Source organism: Eucyclogobius newberryi, unplaced genomic scaffold (genome assembly GCF_026437365.1).
Source record: "Eucyclogobius newberryi isolate DKJ021-1_F unplaced genomic scaffold, fEucNew1.0.hap1 SCAF_2, whole genome shotgun sequence".
In the NCBI taxonomy this organism is placed as follows: Eukaryota; Metazoa; Chordata; class Actinopteri; order Gobiiformes; family Gobiidae; genus Eucyclogobius; species Eucyclogobius newberryi.
In genome coordinates, this window is record NW_027315834.1 from 20,613,320 (window position 1) to 20,639,003 (window position 25,684).

Here is a 25,684-nt window from a genome sequence, read left to right on the forward strand (position 1 = left end):
AACCATGTGTTTTTACTTACCAACAGTTGGAGAAAGTACAAAAATACACTCTTGGCTGACGATTTTGACTAATCTTTTAGTAGTGATCCTCAGAGGTAAATAATATGTAATAATAGTGGTTGAGTACCTCTTTCACACGCGGTCACTCAACACGACTTACATTGGCTTGCAGGTCATTCAAGCAAACCATTCATGAACACGCAGAGATGGATAATCTGAAAAGAACATAGAGACAATTAAAAGGTTTAATAGTAAATGTGTGTACAAGAAGACAGGCCAGTGAGCACGAGAAGTGAGCAGGCAATACAGTTATAACAAATGAAGGCGTCAGCTTGTTCTGTTTGGACCCTCAGCCTGAAGTGCGGGTGAAAACAAAGAGCGTTACTAAGAAAAGGCTCGTCTTGTCAGATGTGATAGTGCGTGGCAGAGCAGTCAGAACAACAACACCACCACTTCTGCTTTACATGAGGCGGGCAGAGGCCTATTGAACCTGTTGTTGTGCCCGATGCCTTCCGACACCGCATCGGGGGATCAAAGGCCACTAACATTTCACCCAACACATGACGGTGAGCGCAAAGTGAGTCGATCTATTGCGTGAAGTTAACTCAATCTGTTGTTTCTTTAAAAAAAAAAAAAAAAAAAGCGCAATCAACAGCGACGCCCCGGGGGGAGGCAAAGTTTACCCAAAGAGCTTCAACTCTGCTACCGACTTTGGGAGCTTCACCGCGACCGTTACAACTCTGAACGTTTACGTACGTTGCCTTGATGTTTCTGGGCCGTTTACGGTGAGCGGAAGAAGCGGGACCGCCTTACCTCGTCTCCGGCGCTCTCTTTCCTGGTCTTTCTCCCATTCTCGGTGACGTTAAAGCCAGGTTTCCTCCGGGGCGCCCACGTGACCCGCCCATCCCGGTGACGCGGGCTCGTGCGGCGTTTGTGAAGCGAGAACTCACCTGCGCCAGTCTGTGCCAATCAGCGCCAATGTGGACTAATGTGCCCTGGCAACGTGTGAAACGGGATTATTCACGTCTAATACATACTTCAAGTGAATACTGTCACAGCTCAAGATAGATTGAGGACTTTTGTCAGAAATATATGTTGTTATGACTGGTTAATGGCTCTTTATCACTCTGAAACACATGGATAACCTTCATATATGATTAGCACCGTTTCATCAGAGGTGGGTAGACATGCTAAGTCATATGTCGCATGTTTAAAGTTATTTAATGTCATTTGAAGGACAAATGGTTAAATTATGCACACATTCTGGTATTTTCCAAGGACAGATACAAAAAGTATAACAAGACAAAACCATACCCGGAAGGAGCGGTGCAATAAAAGACATAATGTAATATTGTCGACCCAAAGCTTTTGTTCAGTCTAAGATTTACTGTTAAAGTGAGAAAAGAAATCAAAACGTTTACTCAAGCGAGAGACTGTTACTTCATACTAAATAAATGACTCAATAGGAGTTAAAATATAGTGTCCGAAATTAGAGTAAATGACTACACACCCTTTTGTAGTTTATCACTACGAGACAGACCATTTTGAGGACCGTTGGTGTTGAGAAAGTAAACCAATTAAAAACATTTTACAAAGTTAATATCAAGAAAAATAAACAATCAGTAACGACCAAACGCGGAGTGCGGGAAAGATAACGGGAGCCCCGGTGTTCTCTTATCGTCCCGCCACGGACTGTTCCTGAAATGCTCTCGACAGAACACGGGATTGTGCTTGAGGTGAGTCACATTTAGACACAACAACATAAAACGGCGTCACGTTCACCCGGATCCTGAGCGGCACGGGAAAGATACGACTGTGTTACGACCTCACACACACCGGACCAGTAATGTACCGGCACCGGGACAGCTCAAAAACGCGCAATGACGTCACGGCTTGTTTCGACGCGTTTACAGGCCGTTTAAAGACAACGCACGGTTAACATTTTACCCTCAACATGCCACTACTACACGCAATGAAAGGCGGGGGTTAGTTTACAGCACGGCCACACACGAATACGCCAGTAAGTATTGCTATATTGCATAAGGTTAATCGTCAAGTATTACTACAGCCTTTGCACGAACACTGGGAAATGGCTTTTGAATAGTCAAGTCTGTGCCCCTCGAACAGCATGTGTGACTGGGAATGCCATGTTCAACAGCAGAATTGCATACGCTCTTTTCTTTAAAAAAAACCCAGGAAGGCTCAACGTTTTTGGACACGTTAAAACTCCCGTTGACTGGAGCGCCACGTGGGAATGTCAATACATTTATAATTGAAAAAAAAAGTCTAAAGATGCACTGACAAACACTGTAGTTCTAAATCCTTAAGTCTATGTAACGCAGAGGTCTCAAGAGTTGTGGCCCAAAACACAACGTCTATACATTTCTGATTGATATATATGTCATCTACAATATTTGGAGTAAATAATCAGCCGTGTTACATTTGTACAATGTAAATATCTATCTCCAAAAGGTGATTTAGTATTTCAGACATAATTCAGATCAACGATCGATCGATATAATTTAAAAAGACTAATTTATAGTTCTAAAAGTCAACCGTTAGGCAGCTGAAGCGAATTAAATACTGTGATCTATAAAGTGCATACCAGCATTAAGTGGAACCAGCATAACAATGATAAAATATCTGCTTTCACGACAGACGTATGGCTCCCTTTTGGTCATTTTCCACTTGTGTACGCACAAGCTATTCATTGTAACAAATACCAGCATTGCGAAGACAACAATTAAAGGGAAATTCATACACACCTTCCTGATTGAAATAATAAACAACCTAAACAACTAACCACCGTCTTTGAAAGCAGCAGACTGGTATACAGACAGACTCATCAGGTGAGTCTAAAAGCAAATTCAAACGACTTGAAAAGAGGTTTTGCATTGCAGTGACATCCCCGTAAACCCTCTAGTATGGGATTTGATTCTGATAATACTGCAGCATATCATAGGTCTTGCTCCTTAAGAGAGAGAAAATAACAGAAAAAGGGTTAGACACGTTGAATAAACCTGTGCCCAATCAAACAGCGCGACTTATGCCTCACCTGCTACTAAGGAAACAGCTCTGAATTACTTTGATCATGAATGCTGCTGCCTCTTTCTCACTCATTTGGGGGTTGAATCGTCCTCTGATAAGCAAAAAAAAATAAAAAAATTGAGGTTGTTAGGTGCAATTTACATGGTGTGAATTATCATTAAATGCAGCGGCGTGCTTACTTTAACAGCTTAATGGTTTGCCCTCTGAAACATGGCAGTCCGGTGTCCAGCATCAGTGTCACCAATGAAACCACTGCATCCATGTAGGGTCTGTGGAACAAGAGTGGATTTAGTTTTTGACGCCTTTATCAATTTATAATTAGTGAGCTAATTCAATTCAGTGTAGCGTGGATGCCATACCGTACAGCCAGGTATCCTCTGACGCACATCTCCATGAACCACTTGAAAGGTGTGGCTTCCATTTTGCCTCCCATAATCATGACCATCTCATCAGTTAACTTGATGTCGGGCTCCCATCCCAGATTACCACCAGGAGAACTCTCAAACATGAAGCCAAAGTCTTGGGGGGAAAAGCAGGTTCATAGCTTTAGATATAATAAAGATCGAGAAACTACTACTTTTATAGGTTAATGTGTTGTACCGATGTGAATGAGATGACCCTTGCTGTCTAACATGATGTTCCCGTTGTGCCTGTCTTTGATCTGCAGCAGAAACAATAGAAGACTGTAGGAGGCCATACTCCGGATGAAGTTGTATCGGGCCTGTGAAAAGAATAAGCATTCATTGTGAGTTGAAGAGTTTAATTTGCCGCGCGTTAACAAACACAGTATGACAGTTAATGCCACCTTTTGGAAAGCTAAGGTGGATTCATCTCCGTATTGGTTACGGAAGTAGTCATACATCCCGAAGTCCGTCTGTCTGCCGAGCTGGTCACGGGACTTGCAATCGGGGATACATTCAATCACGCCACACTGAGGATATGAAACATTTTAACCGCAATGGTACAAAAGGTATTATGTAAAATATTATGAGTAATATTAAAGCTTTACCCCTGGAGCCGTGGCAACAACTCTATATGGAAAGACGAACAGATCCAAACCAACTAACTGGAAAATATTCTTAAAAAGTCCAATAATTTGTAGAGCCAGCATGTCCTAAAAGTGAAAGAAGACACAGCGACAATATGAGTTGTCAATCATCAACAATATGTACCACTCATTTAGGTCACAACTTTCTTCATCACCTGTCGACAGTCATCGCCCACTTTAAAAATGGCAGCTTGCCAGCAAATTTTGCGAGACCCATCGGAATTTTCCTCTCCATCTTCAACTGAGTCTGAGGTGCAGCGCAGGCCTTCCCTCTCCAGCTCGCTCACACCACAGCGCTTTACTTTGAACTTAGCCAGGTAAGGTGCTTTAGCAGCACTTTAAAAACAAACATATTACTATAAAAAACGTAACAGTCAGTAAATAAAATGTCACATGTAATGAGTCATACCTCTGCATAGGTGTTCCAGATTTGTAATCAATATCGAGAACAATTGCTTCAGGATTACTTGGCAAGTAGCAGCCTGTAGGCACAACATCAGTACGTACAGCAGTTTATTGATGCGCACCAAAACGTGCAAACTGTAACGTGGGTAAGAATTGAGCTACACTGTACCTGGCTGAACCTTGATGTCAGACAAAGCCTTGAGACAGGCACGTTTTCTCTCCTCGCCCTTTGGAACAGGCCTACAATTACAAACAGATTAGACTGTACCAAGACTAACGTGGTGAAGCTGTATTCTTAAATCAAAAGGACTTTACTTGATAATTGCTGACACATTGGTGATCTTGTTGAAGAAGTCAAACTCTCTTTGGTAGAAATCCTTTGCTGGTCCGGTTGATGAGTTGATGATTTCCTCAACCATTTGCTCCAGTAGCTCGCCAATGTCGGCTAAACAATTTCATGCAGGAGTTTAAGATCAAATCACTTGTTCAGGCTTAAAAACACTTTCACTTACGATCTTTCTGATGTCCCTCCTCATCCACAAAAATGTTGGTCTTCATGTTCCAGATAAACTGATGAGCGAGAAGCTGGGATTTTTGAGCTGCCCAAAGGATGTACTCCCGAACATAACCCATCTGAAAAGTGTCAATATAGTTACAAACCCGGGACATCTTAGGACCAACACTGTTACTAAAAACTACTGAATATGATTATAGTTAAGTGTTTACTATAAAAAAAAATTGGCTTTCCCCCCCAGTTTGACGACTTTGGTAACGTTTATCTTGTTTACTTTCTGGTTGGATATGAACAGCAAATACGACATAGGTAGAGGTACCGTATTTTCCGGACTATAAGTCGCACCTTTTTTCATAGTTTTGGCCGGGGTACGACTTATACTTATATTTATACTTATACTCATAGTCTGGAGCAACTTATATGTAATATTATTTGTTATTTTCACACTTGTAACTGCATTTCATACTCCAGTGTGACTTATACATGTTTTTTCCTTCTCTATTATGCATTTTTTGGCTGGTGCGACTTATAGTCCGGAAAATACGGTCTATAACTGTTACCTACCAACAATACTGTAAACAAGAGCAAAATCCATATAATTTAAACCAGTTGGGATTTGACAACTAATAATTCCCGATAACAGTTTTAATTTGTTAAATTATTGTTTAAACTTTCAGCAAAATGTGTTGCATGTAAATTGTCCCTGCATTTTTGATGGAATATATATATTACTGATGACAGACAGAGGGACGTCACTTCCTGTAATTGTCTTTTTTTATTTCTTATTTTTTCTTCACAAACTGCCACTTGACTGATGTGACTGCGATAACTATTTATCACAGGATCTACCGTGCAAAGAAATGATAAAAACATGAGAGCCTGTCATATGCACTTCAATACCTGTGATTAATGTTATATTAAAAGATGTCCACACAAGATTAATCGCGATCAAATAAAAAATTGCAATTATAATGGACGCAATAAGCAAATCTCAAAGGCTGCATTTTCTTAAGTACCATCATTTCTTCCAAAAAAACAACAAAACATCAGTCTTTTTCAACATAAAAAACCCTGCAAATCCTGTAGTTTAGATCTGTACAAACACGTTAAATATGTGTGGTTGTGATGATATTAGTTTGTCAGTTCATATTTCAGTCTTGTTGTCAATTCTCCTGGACGCTTTTAAATGTGGACTTCGAACAGAATACTGTTATGAAAACATAAACCACAAATCTGATAGCAATTTCCCCCCCAAATTGTGCAGCCCAATCACACAGTTCACAATAAGACCTTTACCTTATCATAACGCAATGCTTGTACAATCTGGGGAATGTAGAACAGAATGGCATCCTAGAAACAAAACAAAGACATCACAGATAAATGACGGCATGAAAGTCCTTTACCAGTGAAATGTAACGCAGCTTACCGGGGGGAAAGACCGCAGGACCTTGACGCCGTACTGTGCGGTGAGCGGATGTGGTGGGTACATGCTGCTGAAATAGGACAGGCCAGTGGGAGGGTCGGCTGGGGCCCAACACAAGATATGGCTCAGCTCAGGAGAGTCCGCATCAATTGTATGCCATGTCACTAAAAACTAGGTAAAAACAAGATTTATTTCTTTAAATTGCATTTTAATAGACACAATTGAACAATGAGACTTTGATCCCATTATAACAGCGTTTCCTCATCATCACCTTACTCAAAGTTGTATTTTGATGCATGTTTGAGCATTGTCGTCTTGCATTTGAGGCTTAAATGTTTTCACTTACCCCCTTTCTCTGCCCACTTGTACTTGTTATTTGATTTTTAATGCAAAATACAGAAAACGTGAGAGAAATACAAGGCATTTTTTGTTGTGTTCAAGTAAATCAATGTTTAATTTTAAAAAAATGCAATATACTTTTTACTTATCCTATATGAAATTAATAAAAACACAGAGACACAGAAGTATAGAGACAATGCAGCATTAGGGCTTTACAATAGTTTCTAGTTTTTTTCAACATCTTTTTGCTAGAGAGGGCACTTTCACAAAATCAAATAACAACTCTTTATTTGTGTGTTTTTGTTTGTCTTATATGTTAACTAAAAATAAAAAATATTTCTTTCAAAAGTTGTTTTTTTATATAATTATATCATCTACTTGAACATTAAAACTAAATGTCTGGAATTAAATTTCTGATGTTTTGTATTTCGCAATCAAATTTCATTTTACTATTTAAGATTTGACTTTCAATACTGAATTCTAAAAAAAGTTATGCAAATGCCCATAAATAAACGACTATGGTGTAGTTTTAATACTAAACACACAAAAAACAAAACAACGCATAATAGGTCTTCTAATAATCAAAACAATAAAATTGAAAAATAATCATTTATCAATCACTTTAAAATAAAAAAAGTCACGCATGTAACTATCGTTTTATGAATCCATACTGAAAGGCAATGCTGAAAACGCTGACTGTTCCCTGTGCAAAGAGGACATTGGGGTCAGGAGGGATGAAATAGAACTTACTTTGACAGCTTCTGGCACATCACTGACAGCTCCAGGGTCAAGTCTCACCAGCCGAGTTACTTCAGCAACTATGGCTTCATTTTTGAACCTACCGATTGAAAAAAGTTATGTTTGTATGTTCTTAAAAGTGGCAATGAAAATAAGTGAATGAAAAAAAAGAAAAAAAATCACCGTGCTGGAAGTTGCATTGCTAAATATGGTGCGATACTCCAGGCCAAATTCACATTGTCCTTCCACTGTTTCTCAGTCAGACTGATGTATTTAGATCTCCAATTGGAGATGCTCGTTTCCACAGACTGTTCAGTGGTGATGGCGAGTTCCTGGGTGGAAAGGGGATTGTACCATGTAGTCAGCCGCTCAATCTCACTGGCCTGGAAAAACAAGACAGGATGAAATCAACAAACTGTCTTTATTTCTATGGTTAGTAAAACAAACAAAAGAAAACACAAATTAAATAGTAGATGCTTATATTTACTTCAGTTTAATATACGGTGGTTAATATTTCAAACAAGAGACTCAAAAGAAGGCATTCTAAAAGCTCTCACCAGCAGTGCCAAAAGCAGAGTTCTGCGTTTCGTATAATACTTATGAAGTTGTGTTCCTCTGTTACTCTTCTTTGATGTGCCTTGAAAGAAAAGACAAAGTAAATCCGATGTACAAGATTCTTATGTGGTAGCTGATGTGGTTTCTTACGTTCCTTTGTTGCTAAGACCACTTGTTATAAAATATACCTGACTTTTTAGATGCAGTGGACATTCCACTCGAGAGAGGATATGTGTTAATCCACCCCTGACCACTCTGCTGAGAGCGAGAGCTGGAGTCAATGTTGCTCCGGAGGTCAGCAGCATTCATCACTGACAGACTGTTCAATGACGGGTCCTGATTGTCTGTTCACAGAGAAAACTATTAGCAAAACATGCTCCATTGCTTAAGTTAAAATGTGACCCAAGATGTAGATGTTTTGAACAAAAATGAGTCCTGTAGTGCCCCACTGTCTTAATGGTCATGCAGGGAAAGCCAGCAGGAAATGATGATAGCAGTCCAAGCCACAGATCTGGGGTCAAATAATTGCAGGGTTTTTGTAAATTTGGCCCAAGATCTGTGGTTAAAGGTAAACGTTAACATGAATGGATGCGTGGCTATGGGATCATGTCTTTGTCTGGGTCGTTTGGAATGAAAAGGACAGGATATTAGATTTTTTTTTATTTAAAAGGTTATAATTGAGACCAATTCAGTAAATTGTGAGGGGGAGGCGGGTGGAGGGGCTGATAAAATGAATAATCATGCATCTTAACGCAGATGACAAATTTGCACTTATCCTCACAGTTGCTTCAGGTATTTTAGAAAAGAAAAAGGGCAATAAAAGGGTGGAATGAGAAACAGAACATTTTAGAGACAAAGAGAAAAACAAATATGCTGAGGAAAATAGGAAAAATAAGTTTTTGTTTTGCAATAAATCAGCAGTAATGTGAGGATTTCCAGTGACAAATTTGACAAGCGTAACAGCATGCCCCTGCTGCAGTGCAGTCCAAGCTCCACCCCGTTAGGCTTACTCAAGAGAGATATCGGAGAAGTGCTGGACACAATTAGCGATCCAAATATTCCAGCAGAGAGGGTGCTCGGGACAGGGCTAGTACCAAGCTCACCAGTTGGGACCAACTGACACGCAGCCAAGTATTTCTTGTCAGAAAGGATGCTCGCGTAGAAACGGATCATTACACTGATGTCTTCACGTAGTCGCTTGTCGCACTGAGTTGGGAACTTCGGTGTAACGCTAAAAGTTTTAAAGTTTTAAAATGTACAGTTTTGCATTTCGGCATTAAGAGATGATGATGGTTAAACGTTACCTAAAGTAATCAAATGCTGTAGAGTAGATTTTTTCACGAAGGACATTTCTAACAGTAGCATTTGTGACCACATCAGAATGAAGCAACGCCAGACCCAGAGTTAGTAATCTGCAACACACAAAAAAGATTAATTAAACAATGTACTCAACAGAGATGCATTCATGCAAAAACTACCTGAAGCGAGATCCAATAGCAGCGACATGGCGGTTGAGACTACTTTGATTGCCACCAACATTAAGAGACAGAGATCGTTGTAGCAAGGTGCCAAAAATCTCCACTTGATCTGCACTAGAATATTTTGCTATTTCAAATCGCTGGACTAGAAACTGTGGAAAGGTTAAGTAACAGGTTACTACATAAACTTATACAAGGTTTTGCCAAACATCCTCTATGATCGAAATGGTCGAATCAAACCTCGATCCAAATGTGGTGAGGGGTGACATCTGGAGGACAGGGGACCGGCTGACTTTCTTCAGATGCAGCTAGAGGATCAGCCTCGACCTGAGCATCAGAAAATAGGCCCATCTTCAACTCCACCGTCATCTGCCAAGCTCCGGCCATCTCTCGCATAAACTACACAACCAATAATGCATCATGGGTAATAACAAATATGTTTGTGAAGAAGAATGGGACACAATGCTGTCATCGTCTGTACCGGGACTTCCATTCCAGCTCGAGCCGCCAGCAGCCATTCCCAGCAGGCAATAGCAGTCTCCATGCCATGCTCGGTAAACATCTTGAGAGGAGACCAGCAGAGATGGTGCAGGAGCTGAAGGTCACAGTCTAAAGAAGAATAAATGCCATAATCAATACAAAAACACTACAGAACACCAGCAAAATATAGGTTAATAAACCATTTGAAAGGAAACTGAACCCTGTGTGCTGATGAGCAATGCAGCCAGTTTGAACATGGCCTCAGTGAACGCCTCGGGCTGTGCAGAGTCCAAAGCGTCCCCCATCTGTTTGATCATCAGTCGGCTCAAATCAGAATGTCCTTTAACTGCTTTGGCAAAGTGGATCATGCCTGACACCTACAGCATATGTAAAGACCAATTGTTCAATTATTAGTTTTGTTTTTAGCATTAAACGTAAGCTTTTTCTTGAAAGGACGATTACCTCTCCAGCATATCGGTTTCTCAGGTTTAGAGATGCCATGAAGTTGGAATAGTCCTTCTTGACACAGGCCGGCCTTTCTGTCAATTGAGTGGACTGCAGTTCGATAAGAAATGCACAAAAAGCACATTGATTGTCATGATGGCATTTCAATTATAATCGAAAACATTATGGTGGATATTATAAAAACCACACCACCACCAAAGCTGGTGGGAGTTGTCATTACCCACCCCCAGTGAGATGCTCTCTCTGTTGTAGCCAGCAAAATGCAAGATACTCTCTGTGGCCATAGCTAAACCTGTGTGCTGAGACAGTCCTGACACCCAGTTCTGATGCTTGTTTAGATATTCCTACAAATCAACAAAATACAGGGTTATATTCCCAGTATGTACAGTAAGAATATATATTAGTATTATGCTCGAAATGTGTCACCTGTAGATGAGATTTGGTCACAGATGGTGCCCACTTCATTGCTTCTTTAAGGATCTCTCCACAACGTGCTGCAAAGTCCTTCACTATACTCTAGAATGAACAAGTTTACATTACTGCAGCACTAGCGCAGATTACAGGATTGACATTTTGCCATTGGTCACTAATTACAATCAGTAATTGTTGCAAAAATAAAGAGCACACCTCTCTTGCTTCATATGTGTCTGGGACAGTGACTCTGTAGGGTGTGTCTGGGATGTCATAGTAGGGTTGGTCTTTGTGGATGTCCTGCAGAAAAATTAAGCATTAAAATATTTGTAAGTTTCTGTTTTACATGTGTGTGTGTGTGTGTGTGAGACGATTATAACTTACAGCAGTTAGAGAAAGGGAGAGTGTCTGCAGGATATCCAACATGGTCTTGAGCACACGACCACTCCACAAGAGATGAGGAAAACTGAGAAAAAATATCAATGACATTTAACGTGTTTAATTAGCATTTGCTTATAAAAGGAATACTCACGTTTCAGCAAGTCCAGACAAATATTTGTCAGCCACTCTCCGTATTCTTTTATGTATATGATTAAAGTTGACCAGGAGAAACTGAGCATGGCGCTCTAGCTCTTCCTCGTGAGATTTGGTTTTTGCCTAAAAAGACAAGACTCCATGTTATTAAGAGTTTAATGGAAATTCCAAAAAAGGACTGATTGAATATCTTACTTTTTCTGCCATCATTTGCAGAAAGACTTCAAAAACTTTATCGCTGACAGCAATCACACACTGCATCATACCTGAAAATTATGTGGTATAAATAACATGGTAGTCTAAAGTTATCCAAATATAGTTTATTAAAACCCTTACCAGATTTATCCTTCTGAATTGCCCGGTCTTCAAAATAACGAAACATGACCTGAAACCGATCGGAGTCCAGAGCGTGCAGCATCCTAAAAGCAGCATTGTATTATTTAATTCAAAAACTAAAGAGGTTACGTTGAGTTACAGTTTGCTTGCCGTACCTCATATATTCTAATCTGTAAACTGACAAGAGGTAAGTGGACATGGCAAAGTCGAGTTTGTTGATCAGAACGGCCACATCGGGAGGAGGGTCCAGCAGGTTGATGATAGTACTTCGCAGATCATTCAGTTCAGCCTGCAAGTTAATATTACACAAGTTATATACATATATCTTTTAATGTACTAGATCTTACTACATCACATACTGGGGTGACGGTGTCATTCTTTAGGGCAGAATTGTACTGCAGCTCCGAGCGCAGAGGTTCTCCACTGGGAAATGTGAGCAGGGGTGATTTTGTTGCAATCTCACAAACTCCTTCATACCATTCTTCTGGCCATAAACCTGAAGCACATTATAGTTCTATTCATATTTTGCTGAATTTGCTAAAATCTCACTTCGCATGATTAGAAGTAATTATGTCACACCTGAACCCTCTACTGCAAACCCCATGACAACAGAGTAGAGCCAGAAGTCCCTGAAGAGCTTTTGCAAACGTGGTTTTGCTTCTTTGATTGGTGGAAGTCTCCTGGTCAGCTAAAACATGAGGCAGACACCAAAACTAAATACATAATTTTGTATATTGCACATTTCATAGTCCATGCTTATCTACATAGTCATGAATATGTACTTTGTGTATGAAATTAAATTAGATCAAAATACTCAATTATGTTTACATACCACAGCAATAACAGGGATTAAAACACCAAGGTTTCCAGCGCTGCTTGATGCCTGCAGACACAAAAGAATTTGTAGTTTACGAATGACATGCGGCTGAACTCAAAACACATAATACCAAAACAAACTAGGCTTTTTGGAACGGAAACTCCAACAATGGGAAAGTTAATTTAAAGTATAAGTATTTTGTATCTACCTTTAAAGCCGGGCCTTTGTCTGAGGCTCTCTCACTTGCTCGTTTGCCCTCCAGGCCAAGTTGTACAAAAAGTTCCAACAGGTTCACAAGTAGCTCATCCACCATTTGTTCATTTTGGAGATTTGCTGCTATGTTACCCAGAGCATTTATTACTGCAAGGGAACAATGTCTAACAACACAAACAGTAGTTATTAGTGACAATTAATAAAGCCATCAGAGGATAGTGTGATTCCTGAAGTGGGTTTTCAGAATCAGAATCAGAAAAGGTTTATTGCCATTGTCATTGAACACAGTTCACAAACATAGTAACTTGTATTGGCGTTAAGGTGCAACATAAAACAATTAATAATAATAAATATAGCCGCAAGCGGCAATGATCGGCCCTCGCCACGCCGCCGACACGCCGCAAGAGGAGGGGGCGCTAATGCGCCCCAATTGTCCTTTTAGTACGCCTACTGCTGAATCTGTGACGCTGTCACATCTTCTCCCCTTTGTTTTACCATTCAAAAAGCAATTTTATTTTGAATTCTTGGCAAAATGTGCGGCTTTGCCGCACAGAGACCGTGACTCTTTGAAAAAAAATGTGGATAACTTTTGATGGTCCACCCCTGAAGATGAGTCTCACCAAATTTCAGGTTAATAGGGCTGACGCCCTGGGAGGGGTTCGTGAAAGTCTAAAGTGTAAACATGTTCTGGCGATTTCCCCATTGGAATAACATGGGAGGTTTTGGTCATCGCTACGGCAACGACATAACAATTATGACATGGGTCTCATTGACTTTTTTGATGGGGATGCCAAAATTGAGTTTTGTGTCAAATTTCATATAATTTCGCAAAACTAAACATTTAACCTCCATATAAAATCTGTAGGGGGCGCTGTGGCGCCAAATTAATTTATTTCACTTCAAGTAGGTTTAGGGCAAAGAGTTTAACAACTGTTTCTAATTTGACGCAATTCGGACTTTATCAGCGCAAACAGCAGAAATGTTAAATTTGGGAGATTTCTGAAATTCTAGCTACAGTTTGCGGCTTCGCCGCTCAGAGACCGTGACAGGTATCAATGTAATTTGAAGAACTTTTGATGTCCCACTCCTCAGTACCATTTTCACCAAATCTCAGCTTTTTAGGGCCATTGCCCTGGGAGGAGTTCGTAAAAGTACGACGTTTGGAAAAACTCCCGAGTCATGCTTAGCCATTTTTGAAGCAATATGGCCGACATTTGGTTGGGCGGACGGCGTTGCCGTAGTAATATTTTTTACTTCTCTTGTCACCATCTACCTCTGCGCCAAATTTCATGATTTTACGATCAGGTTTTTTTTGGGTCATTTCCTATCGCTCAATGCATTTTTGGTACATTTGGGGGCGCTGACGCGCCAATTTTTTTTTAATTTTAGAAAAGGGAAATAGCCAGAATGTAGAGAGGCACGATTTTTAGAGGTGTGCAAATTTTTGTGACTTTTCGTCAATGTTCACTGGGTGAAAAATAGGGGGGTTGGTCCCGAGAAGAAAGAAAGAAGAAGAAAGAATTAAAGCCGCAAGCGGCATCCAACGGCCCTCGCGGGTCGCCGGCCTTCCGACTCTGCGCTTTCGACTTGATAAAGATGGCGCCCTTATTGTGTGTGGAATTAAAAAAGAACTTGACAGACGGCGACACATTGGACATGGCCAATCCAGTGCAAATGAACACAAATGTCAGTCAAATTTGCTGCGCCGCCGCACAGAGACCGTAGCACTTAGAATTTAAATATGGATAACTTTTGATGCCCCGCTTGTGTAGATGATATTTCCCAAAGTAAAGCTTGATCGGGCTATTGCCCACGGAGGAGTTTGTTAAAGTGTGAAGTGTAAATGTGAACATTTCAAAGATTTGGCGTTTTCCCATTTGTGACAGTATATTTGCAGCTCCACGGCACAGAGACCGTACCACTTAAAATCAAAATATGACTAACTTTTGATGCCCCGTTTGTGTAGATGATTTTCCCCAAATATGAGTTTGATCGGGCAATCGCCCTAGGAGGAGTTCATTAAAGTGTGAAGTGTAAAAATGTGGTGATTTGAGCGATTCTGCGATTTTCCCATAAGGATAACATGGGATGTTTCTGTCATCGCTACGGTTACGCCGTACAAAATATGACTTTGGCTCTCATACTTTTATGATCAGGATGGCAAATTAGAATTTTGTTCAAAATATCATGTCATTTGGAAAAACTCTATTGTTTATAGGCCACTCTGAAGGCAAAATAGTCAGAATTCTGGGAAACGTTTGCGGCTCCGTCGCACAGAGACCGTAAAAGCTATCCTTAAAATTTGGATAACTTTAGATGCTCCACTTGTCTAGAGGACGTACACCGATTTTGAAGTCGGTGGGCAAAACGCACTAGGAGGAATTGTTAAAGTGTAAAACATAAAAATGTGGTAATTTGAGAGATTTTGCGGTTTTCCCATAGGGATAACATGGGATGTTTCTGTCATCGCTACGACTACGCCGTAAAAATTAAGGCATTTGTCTGATTGGCTTTTTTGATCGGGACGCCAAAATAGAATTTTGGGTAAAGTTTTGAAAATTTTGGTAAAACTAATTTTTGACCTTCAATGTTAATTTAAAGGTCACTCTATAGGGGGCGCTATCGCGCCCATTTGAATTTTGTCACCATAAACTGGTCCAAACTAGAAAGTTTAACAACTGATTCAAATCTGGTCCTAATCGGACTCGTTTTGATCAAATGGGAGCAATTTTTAGATTAGCAATATCCCAAAATAAGTTATCCAACTTTGCGATTGCGCCGCACGTAGACCACAAAAGGTATCACAAAAATTTGGATAACTTTAGATGCCCCACTTGTCCAGAGGACGTACGCCGATTTTGAAGTCGGTGGGCAAAACACCCTAGGAGGAGTTTGTCAAAGTTTGACGTGAACAAAATGGCTAACTCAGCGTGTTTTCATTTTCAAAGGAAGATGGCGGGCATAGGGTAAGTCTGGGGGCGTGGCCACAATAATATTTTTTTTTTGTCCTCACAAGGGGAATGTGTGTTCCGAATTTCGTAGCTCTACGACAAAGTTGACCTTGAGGCGTCTCCCATAGGCGCAATGTATTTTGACTTTTGTCGGTGGCGCTGTCTCGCCATTTTTTAACGAAAAAAAAAATGGCCCAGAAAAAAATCAAATTTTTCGCCGATTCTGAATTTTGGGCAAAGTTTGGTGAGTTTTTGAGCATGTTCAGGGGGTCAAATTAGAGCTCAAAAAGCAGAAGAACAAGAAAAATAATAATAAAAAAAATAATAATAATATTTTTAGCAAAAACAATATAGCCGTTTCCACTATAACAACAAATGATACATCGTTTGAAAGCTCTAAGCCTTCCCGATGCCGTCATGGGGTGGAATCATCATTACGAGCGCTTACGCGCTCGTCACTCCCTATTCCGTCGGGATGCCCCGCCCACTCCCCATAGACTTCCATTGATTTGAGCAGATACAAGCATGGCCCATGCCTGCGGCATGGATTTTCGCGTACGGGACGATGCCAGGAGGGTTTTTGGAGGAATGCAGCGCTTCGCGCTGCTGTTGTCAACAATGAGTGAATGGGCTACGCCCATTCACTAATTGTTGACTATTTCTGTCATAGCAGGAGTAAGTATGCATGATCCATGCCTTCGGCATGGGCTAGTTCACTGTACTTGCCAGGGGCGACGGGGTACCAAACATGCGGGCTGTGCCCGCATGTTCGGTCAGACAGTTGCAACTCTGCCTTCGGCAGCGTTGCGGGAGCAATAGGCCCTCCGCCCTGCTGGGGCTCAGGCCTAAATATAGCCGCAAGCGGCAATGATCGGCCCTCGCCACGCCGCCGCCACGCCGCAAGAGGAGGGGGCGCTAACGCGCCCCAATTGTCCTTTTATTACATCTACTGCTGAATCTGTGACGCTGTCACATCTTCTCCCCTTTGTTTTACCATTCAAAAAGCAATTTTATTTTGAATTCTTGGCAAAATGTGCGGCTTTGCCGCACAGAAACCGTGACTCTTAAAATAAAAATGTGGATAACTTTTGATGGTCCACCCCTGAAGATGAGTCTCACCAAATTTCAGGTTAATATGTCTAACGCCCTAAGAGGAGTTCGTGAAAGTCTAAAGTGTAAACATGTTCTGGCGATTTCCCCATTGGAATAACATGGAAGGTTTCGGTCATCGTTACGGCAAAGCCATAACAATTATGACATGGGTCTCATTGACTTTTTTGATGGGGATGCCAAAATTGAGAGTGGAGTGTCAAATTTCATATAATTTTGCAAAACTAAATATTTAACCTCCATATAAAATCTGTAGGGGGCGCTGTGGCTCCAAATTAATTTATTTCACTTCAAGTAGGTTTAGGGCAAAGAGTTTAACAACAGATTTCTGAAAATTCTTGCTACAATTTCTGAAATTCTTGCTACAGTTTGCGGCTTCGCCGCACAGAGACCGTGAGAGGTATCAATGTAATTTGGATAACTTTTGATGTCCCACTCCTCAGTAGCATTTTCACCAAATTTCAGCTTTTTAGGGCCACCGTTCGTAAAAGTACGACGTTTGGAAAAACTCCGAAGTCATGTTTAGCAATTTTTGAAGCAATATGGCCGACATTTGGTCGGGCGGACGGCGTTGCCGTTATAATATTTTTTACTTCTCTTGTCACCATCTACCTCTGCGCCAAATTTCATGATTCTACGATCAGATTTTTTTTGGGTCATTTCCCATCTCTCAATGCATTTTTGGTACATTTGGGGGCGCTGACGCGCCAATTTTTTTAATTTTAGAAAAAGGAAATAGCCAGAATGTAGAGAAGCACGATTTTTAGAGGTGTGCTAATTTTTGTGACTTTTCGTCAATGTTCACTGGGTGAAAAATAGGGGGGTTGGTCCCGAGGAGGAGGAGGAGGAGGAGAAGGAGGAGAAGGAGGAGAAGAAGAAGAAGAAGAAGAAGAAGAAGAAGAAGAAGAAGAAGAAGAAGAAGAAGAAGAAGAAGAAGAAGAAGAAGAAGAAGAAGGAGAAGGAGAAGGAGAAGGAGAAGGAGAAGGAGAAGGAGAAGGAGAAGGAGAAGGAGAAGGAGAAGGAGAAGGAGAAGAAGAAGAAGAAGAAGAAGAAGAAGAAGAAGAAGAAGAAGAAGAAGAAGAAGAAGAAGAAGAAGAAGAAGAAGAAGAAGAAGAAGAAGAAGAAGAAGAAGAAGAAGAAGAAGAAGAAGGAAAGAAAGAAAGAAAGAAAGAAAGAAAGAAAGAATAATATTCCGATGCGAAAACAATGTTTCCCATTTTTCAAATATCATGAACTATACATTTTCGGAAAGCGCTCCCGCATTCCTACCTCATGGTGTGGGTCCCTGGTCACTGACGGGTACTTTCGTTAATTTTGAGTGGGCTCCGCCCACTTTGTGTTTTTGGCCCTCTATACAGTAATAATGTTCAATTTTTGCATTACATGCTTATATGAACGGTGACCGCAAAGCGGTCGTCATCCCAATGTAAAGTGCTCGTTTAGTGCGCACTTTTGCACGGGCTTCGCCCGTTTACAACGGTAATGTTCCATTTTATTACTACTAATTAGTATGCACGGGGCGTGCATGGGTGAAGGAGTGCGTTAGTGAGTGTTTAGAAGTGGGCGAGCGCTTCGTGCGCACTTTCGCAGCTGTGCTTCGCACGGCCTTACGAGATTAATAGGCCTCTCGCCAGCTTGTGGCGCTCGGGCCTAAAAAAATAAAAAATAAATAATATTTTTAGCAAAAACAATATAGCCGTTTCCACTATAACAACAAATTATACATCGTTTGAAAGCTCTAAGCCTTCCCCATGCCGCCATGGGGTGGAATCACCCTCGTCACTCCCTATTCCGTCGGGATGCCCCGCCCACTCCCCATAGACTTCCATTGATTTGAGCAGATACAAGCATGGCCCATGCCTGCGGCATGGATTCTCGTGTACGGGACGATGCCAGGAGGGTTTTTGGAGGAATGCAGCGCTTCGTGCTGCTGTTGTCAACAATGAGTGAATGGGCTACGCCCATTCACTCATTGTTGACTATTTTTGTCATAGCAGGAGTAAGTATGCATGATCCATGCCTTCGGCATGGGCTAGTTCACTGTACTTGCCAGGGGCGACGGGGTACCAAACATTTGGTAACATTTGGTCAGACAGTTCGGCAGCGTTGCAGGAGCAATAGGCCCTCCGCCCTGCTGGGGCTCGGACCCAAATATTCCGATGCGAAAACAATGTTTCCCATTTTTCAAATATCATAAACTATACATTTTCGGAAAGCGCTCGCGCTTTCCTACCTCATGGTGTGGGTCCCTGGTCACTGACGGGTACTTTCGTTAATTTTGAGTGGGCTCCGCCCACTTTGTGTTTTTGGCCCTCTATACAGTAATAATGTTCAATTTTTGTATTACATGCTTATATGCATGGAACATGCAAGAGATGGGGAACGTAGAGGAGTGCGTTAGTGAGTGTTTGGAAGTGGGCGAGCGCTTCGCGCTCGATTTCGTGTGCACTATGTGCGCACTTTCGCAGCCGTGCTTCGCACGGCCTTACGAGATTAATAGGCCTCTCGCCAGCTTGTGGCGCTCGGGCCTAATAATAATAATAATAATAATAATAATAATAATAATAGCAACATCTATAGAGTCAAACATGGCATGCATAAATGAAGAATTGTCTAATAAAATAAAGTAAAAAATAAAAATGAACTTTTTAGGTATTAATCTATGAACCGCTATGTGTTCGTAATAAAGAGAGAATTAAATTACAATTGTCACTTACATTTAGATTGGTCATTTTGGAAGCCACATTCTGTAAAGTTTTGTAAGACTTGATCAAGCTCACCTATATCCATGGTCCTTATAGTCCTTGGTAGAGTAAACCATGGAACTAGCTTTGACACTGATCTGCTGAAATAGATTCCATACTTCCTGGTAGATATATTGCTGTATAAGACAACAAATTGATTATATATAAATAAAGGAACATAAAACAAACAGATTAAGATTTAATGTTTGTGTCTTATAGTTGATATTTACATTGCCTGTGATGACCATGCAGCCAAGTTGGTCAATGATGAGGACATCGAGCTGAGATGGAGGCTGACAGAACTTTTGTTGTAGGATTTGAAGTATGGGCTCCATTACTCTGGGAGTGTCTCGTAAGGCCACAGCAATGTGACCTAAAGCCCTGATGGTGTGATCTGGGATCAAATGAGCATCTCTGGAGATGGAAAAAAGAAAATAACTCACACTTCCATTTTCTTCTGTCAAATTATTACCATAGTTTATTTAAATAAATCCTTACTTATCATTCTCTTGATAGATGTAAAGACGGTTAGAAAGACTTGCAAGAAAGGCTTCCACTATGACACTGTCCCAAGTGAGTCCTGCTTTAAGACACCTTAAGAGCACAAAAACATTCAGTTATTACAACTGTATGAGTGAATGTAATTGATTGATACAACTTACCTGCAAATGTTATCTATCGAGATGTCCCTCAACTGTTCATACATCGAAGGCTGGCTCTTCTTGCTTGTACTAGCGCTCAGTGTTGACTGGGAATGCTCATTAGTTACATGGATTTTTATTTCACTGCCTCCTGTAAAAGACACAATCTTATCACTATTAATGAATATAGTTTATAATTTAATTTCAGTATATCTAGATACCTGTTGTGTACTGGCTGTGATATTTGTACAACTTCACCAAAACAGGAGAAGGCACCGCCAAGAAGTCTCTTAAAGACATGGTCACTGAGTGAGCCACAACAGGAAAGCGCTCACACAAACGGCCCAGACCCTAAAGAATAACAAAAAAATTCAATAAAGTCACACTAAACATGTTTGAGATGTAATGTTTAAGAGGTTGGACTTGACCCGTGAGGAGGTGCTACTCTGTACAACTAAGCAGCTCGATATTTAAAGGCAACTTAACCATTAATGTCTTTGAAGATTAACTTTTAACATGCAAAACATTACTGTGTTTGGCCCTTAAAAAAAACTGAATTAGTTCTAAGTATAAATTAAAGGGAGGATATGTATATAGATATATAACTGCATTCTTATTGGTTTTAAAAAGAACTACAATCACAACTGAACAGGCCGTCAGTGCCTTAAGCTGCAGTTAGAGGACACACACAAGTTTCTTCCTTGTCTGTATACGGAGAGGCCATGCCTCACTGGCTCTGATTCATGATGCTTCAGGTGCTGGGCTTTAGATCGTGAGGATTCACCACCTAAAAGGAGTCATTTTAAGTTTATTTCCAATTGGTTTTAGTTGAAGGATCTGGCAACCCAAATGAGAAGCTCAACTTGGCCATCATGTTCAATGTTAACAATAAGTCAACATTACAAAAAAAACTATATTTGATTTGTGTTTACCGCATATCTGGGGACATATAACCGCTGTAAATAGTGTTACTATTGTTATTATTATTTTTCTTTTACTTTATTAAGAATATAAGAGCTTTTTTTTTTAAAGGTTTCTATATCTCATCTGTTCTTTGTTGTTTACTTCTGTGCCTACTTTGTGTTGCAACACTGAAATTTCCCCATTGTGGGACAAATAAAGGCTTATCTTATCTTACATAGATCACGTTTATAAAGTATAAAGAACTACACATTCTACATACCCTGCTTTTAAACCAACTTAGCAGATTGAAACATCTCACTGACCAATTATTACTAAATTAAACTAAACTATAACTAAACATTCACACTCTGGAAACCCATATGGACATTAAAATATAGTATAAAAGATTTTGATCTCACTTACAAAAAAAGTTTGATTCTTTCAGTAATAGAAAATCCACATTTACCTGAAGGCAGCAAATGAGTAAGGGCATGTGAGCGATAATAACTTTACTGGATGTTTTTGACTGAAGCTTCTCAGACAGTTTAGTGCAGAGGTTTTCAGCTCCTGGCAAAAGAAGGCATATGGTAAGATTTAAAAAAAATATCTTAAATCAAGATTAACATTTGACATTTACCTTGTTCCTCCGTCACGGCCCACACCATAAGGTCCACACAAGCCGCATTGGCCTGGCAGCGCAATTTAAGCGGGCTCAGCTCACTTTGCAGATACTCCACATCATGTAATATCCTCTGCAACTCTGACTGACTGCTGCTAAACTGCTCCAGAACAAAGTCATGAACCTCTTTTACAAAGTCTGTCTGGAGGTCTGGAGAGCACAGATACAGACATGTGTCAAGTACGCACTAAATAAGAGAATAGAAAAACAAAATCAGCAATAACTTACCCTTCAGATTGTACAGAGTATCCCGTAGCATTTTAAAAATAGCTACATACAGAGGATCACTGAAGGTTTTGTAGTATAGCTGACTATTTGGAGTTGCCTAGAAACGTAAATTAACTCCATCAAACTTTGTCAATGGGAATGATCACTGTCAAAATACTTTTAGGATCGTACCTCTAAATGTTCAGCCAAAGAGTCATCTAGTGATTTTAAAAATGATTCAGAGACAAACTGTTCAACCTGTAAAATAGACCAGCATAATCACATTTCTGTTAAACTTCCAATACAAGTTCTGTATTGTACATTTTCTTTTTCAAACAGTGATTTCTGACCATGTGGAGCAGCTGTCTCAGTGTATCAATAGGGACATGAAACTCTCCTGTGCTATTTCCAGTGAATAGAGGAGACAGAGAGAAGCTGGAGCTGATGGTAGAGAAGTAGTATTCAGGGTCCACAGCACTGCCATCAGGAAGGTAAGAGCCTGAAAACAAAGTTATATTGACTATTTAGCCAGCTAGATTTGAACATAAAGGAAAAAGCTATTTAGTTTATCTCACCCTCAAAGTACTGCACAGATGGATCAGCGGGTGAGCTGGGTGTCAGACCTGTTCTTTCAGGACTGGCCTACAATGGCATTGTGGTTGCTCAATTATCATTAACATTCACATCACTTTTCCAATTTAATTTAATTACACTTACTTGTTGTGAGACATTGGATACAGAGGAGCTTTTGCGCTTTAGACTGTCACTCTGACAAGCACTCAACAAAGAGCTGGGCATTATTGAACGGAAATCATTAAATGAGCGCCTGTGCACAGAGTCACACTCTTCATTTGCAGGCAACACTGGCGCTATTGGCCGAGGGAATAATTTAGATAGTAATGGCTCATCCGTGTTGCTGTATCGCCCAAAGGCTCGAGCCACCCCAAGCAGGGTTGGCACTGTGTACTTACAGAGGTACTCTGAAGTCATAAGAGGAGATGAATGTAGTAGATATGCCAGACAGCTCTCAAAACAAATGAACCTGCCTTTTACCTTTGTCATGAGCATCTGGATTCTTGCAGATGTCTTGTAGCACCTGCATTAGATCCATGACAGACTCCAGAATCTGGCAAGGAGGTGACAAAGAATATTGTAAAACACAGAAAACAGTTGGTGACTTTGGAAGAAGCATAATTTCAAGCAACAGCACACAGGAAAACATTCATTTAAAACTAAGTAAAAAAGTGTACTAAAGTGTACCTGTCCACGTAAAGCCTCATCATTCTGAGCAACATCGGAGAGTAGTGTTACAAGACTAAAGCTGAAAATTTCAGCAACAGGAAGAGTGTCTGCAAAAACAAATTAGAGTTTATTTATAAAACTGTGTCTAATAAACACACCATAAAATCTTTTCAAATATAAAATATAAAAACTTGGATGGAAAGACATGCAGGAATCTCCAATGTGTGACTTTACCATGTCCTTTACGTAGAGAGCTTTCCTCAATCCACTGAACTTTTGGAAGGCCTTTGAGAAGCCCCAGAAGGTATGGAACAATGGAATCTTTGTGCTGTTCCAAGAGATTAAGAAGTGAGTGAGAAAACAATGGTTTTCAAATGCAAATAGTGAAGCAAACCTGTGTTTACCTGCAGGTTGGATTCAACCAGAAAGACACCCAGTGCAATGACAGCATCTCGCCTCCGCTCATCCAACTGGTAGACCCCGCGAAAATCAACCGGGCACATGCATTGTAACTTTTGCACCTAAAGAAAAAAAACTTTGTAAACCGTTTAACTGAAGCAGTCTTGAGTAAAATCCGGATTTGCATCATGTGCTCATAAAGTGTTTATTGTTTTAAATATTTTCTCTAGCACAAAAGTGTTTCAAGAATTGAGCCAGGAATCCAGTTTTATCCTGCTTTAATTGGCTTTATGCTCCAGCCCTGGACTTAACTTTAGAGAGGATTATATTACAAAGACAGGGATGAATCTCATAGAATAAAGAGTTCCTTTAAATTGTGCCCTTTCTATTTAACAGAGCATATCTAAAATCTATATATTTTAAACAGAATAAAACTAAACTAATAACACATACTGCAAGGAGGTATTTACAAACGATGAGCAAAATGTTATGGAGAAAATGTATGCGGAAGCTGACCCTTACTTCAGTTTAAGCCATAGTTTAAGCATGAAACTTTCAAGGTAGCACTCCAGAGGTGGCACTTAGATAATAATAGTGAAGTGGTGCCACATAATAGACTTCTGACATCACATCTACACAACATTCACAGTCACACTTGCAAAGATCTGTTATGGACATATATTTAAGCCACAAATCAGGTGAATTTGAACAGTCGTGCATTTCCTGATTGCACTGGTTGTTCCAAGGTTAGCCTGAGACAGGCTAAGTTTACGTGTACGTTATAAACAGATTACAACAGAAGGAGCTTTAGTAAACTCAAGCACGCATTAAACGCGTACAATTCTAAGAATTATTACAAAGGATACTTTAACAATGTCAAACGAGAACTTGAATACAGGCCTAAGGTCTTTAAACAGGTTTTAGCTAACAGCTAGCTGCGTTACCTTATCTATTGGAGCTTGTCCGTGCGTTGCCAGCGACCGTGCTAAAGATAAAACTGTGTTAAAATAAAATCCTCTGCTTCCTCCTCCAGTCATAGACATGATTAAAAATGTCTTAAAACTGCAAGACAATTAGAAGCATCTTCCTTTTTCATTCATCTCGATCGCTGCTGACAACTACGGGAGCCGCGCAGTCCAACCCGAGCGAAACAAGGTCACCGGGAAAAATATAATTCATGTTTCATACTTTTATCACTTTGTCACAAAGTGGAAAAATCCATAAGGAACGCACTTTTAAGGTCTATTACAATGTGGTCAATTTTAGTCGGATTTGTCTATTTGTGGGTGCTCAAACTAATCCTTATTTTTTTCCAGAATGGTTGATTTTATTAAAACCAGGAATTTGATAGTTCAACTTTATCTAATGGTGGACAGAGAATAAGTTATGACAACAATCGTGATAGATTTGTTATTCTGTTTATTTTGGAACATTGTCAGAATAATTTATTTGAAGGCACATAATGGAAATTAGCCTTGTTTGATAGAGAATCTCTAAATACAAGGCAGCAAAGAAAATACACTTTAAATACAGGTTATTGTAAACAATGAGATAGCAGAAAGAAGAAAAACCGACTGCATGGAACATCATTAAAACATGTTCAGCTCATTATGAAAAATGAGCCTTACGATTTAATAAAATATAAATGGCATTAGGCATGAAATTAAAGGCCTGCAAATGCTTGACTCGTCTCCATGGAATGAGGAGAAAGGCACAATTAAAAGTGTGGAGAGACAATGGAGTCTCTCCATAAAAGAAAAGAAGACATTTCAAAATATTAAAAAGTACAATTATTTAAAAGCACCACAAATTTTACCTGTCTGTGTGTGTGTTTATGTATGTGTATATATATATATATATATATATATATATATATATATATATATATATTCCACACATATATAAATAGATCAACATTCACTTTTTTACTATCTCAAAATAACAATATTTAGGCACTTTGCTGCACTTCTATTTAAGTAACTGAACTTAAAACATACCCAACTT

At 40.0% G+C, this 25,684-nt stretch overlaps 1 protein-coding gene across 2 annotated transcripts; it reads right to left on the reverse strand.

The window, feature by feature from the left end:
• Positions 1 to 1,205: 1,205 nt before the first annotated feature.
• pi4kaa (phosphatidylinositol 4-kinase, catalytic, alpha a) lies at positions 1,206 to 24,830 on the reverse strand. 2 transcript variants are annotated; one of them, XM_072454279.1, is made up of 54 exons: positions 24,625 to 24,830; positions 23,686 to 23,802; positions 23,516 to 23,609; positions 23,300 to 23,388; positions 23,093 to 23,165; positions 22,757 to 23,019; positions 22,615 to 22,681; positions 22,390 to 22,538; positions 22,232 to 22,297; positions 22,061 to 22,157; positions 21,791 to 21,982; positions 21,620 to 21,720; positions 20,472 to 20,601; positions 20,272 to 20,401; positions 20,108 to 20,203; positions 19,840 to 20,023; positions 19,646 to 19,746; positions 12,800 to 12,968; positions 12,607 to 12,657; positions 12,354 to 12,462; positions 12,134 to 12,270; positions 11,930 to 12,063; positions 11,775 to 11,857; positions 11,634 to 11,704; positions 11,437 to 11,561; positions 11,289 to 11,370; positions 11,121 to 11,204; positions 10,920 to 11,009; positions 10,718 to 10,837; positions 10,491 to 10,583; positions 10,249 to 10,405; positions 10,030 to 10,157; positions 9,789 to 9,947; positions 9,549 to 9,700; positions 9,375 to 9,482; positions 9,174 to 9,301; positions 8,259 to 8,414; positions 8,073 to 8,152; positions 7,699 to 7,898; positions 7,528 to 7,615; positions 6,442 to 6,609; positions 6,312 to 6,365; positions 5,014 to 5,134; positions 4,817 to 4,946; positions 4,671 to 4,741; positions 4,506 to 4,578; positions 4,252 to 4,432; positions 4,058 to 4,162; positions 3,854 to 3,979; positions 3,649 to 3,769; positions 3,408 to 3,567; positions 3,228 to 3,317; positions 3,056 to 3,139; positions 1,206 to 2,971 (listed from the first exon to the last, which is right to left on the reverse strand). In XM_072454279.1, the coding sequence occupies exons 1-54, from the start codon at positions 24,721 to 24,723 to the stop codon at positions 2,920 to 2,922; spliced, it is 6,288 nt and encodes a 2,095-aa protein (XP_072310380.1). In that variant the 5' UTR covers positions 24,724 to 24,830; the 3' UTR covers positions 1,206 to 2,919. The 2 variants fall into 2 exon arrangements, with proteins under 2 accessions (XP_072310380.1, XP_072310378.1); XM_072454277.1 differs by having other exon boundaries at positions 9,081 to 9,301.
• Between the last annotated feature and the right edge of the window lie 854 nt (positions 24,831 to 25,684).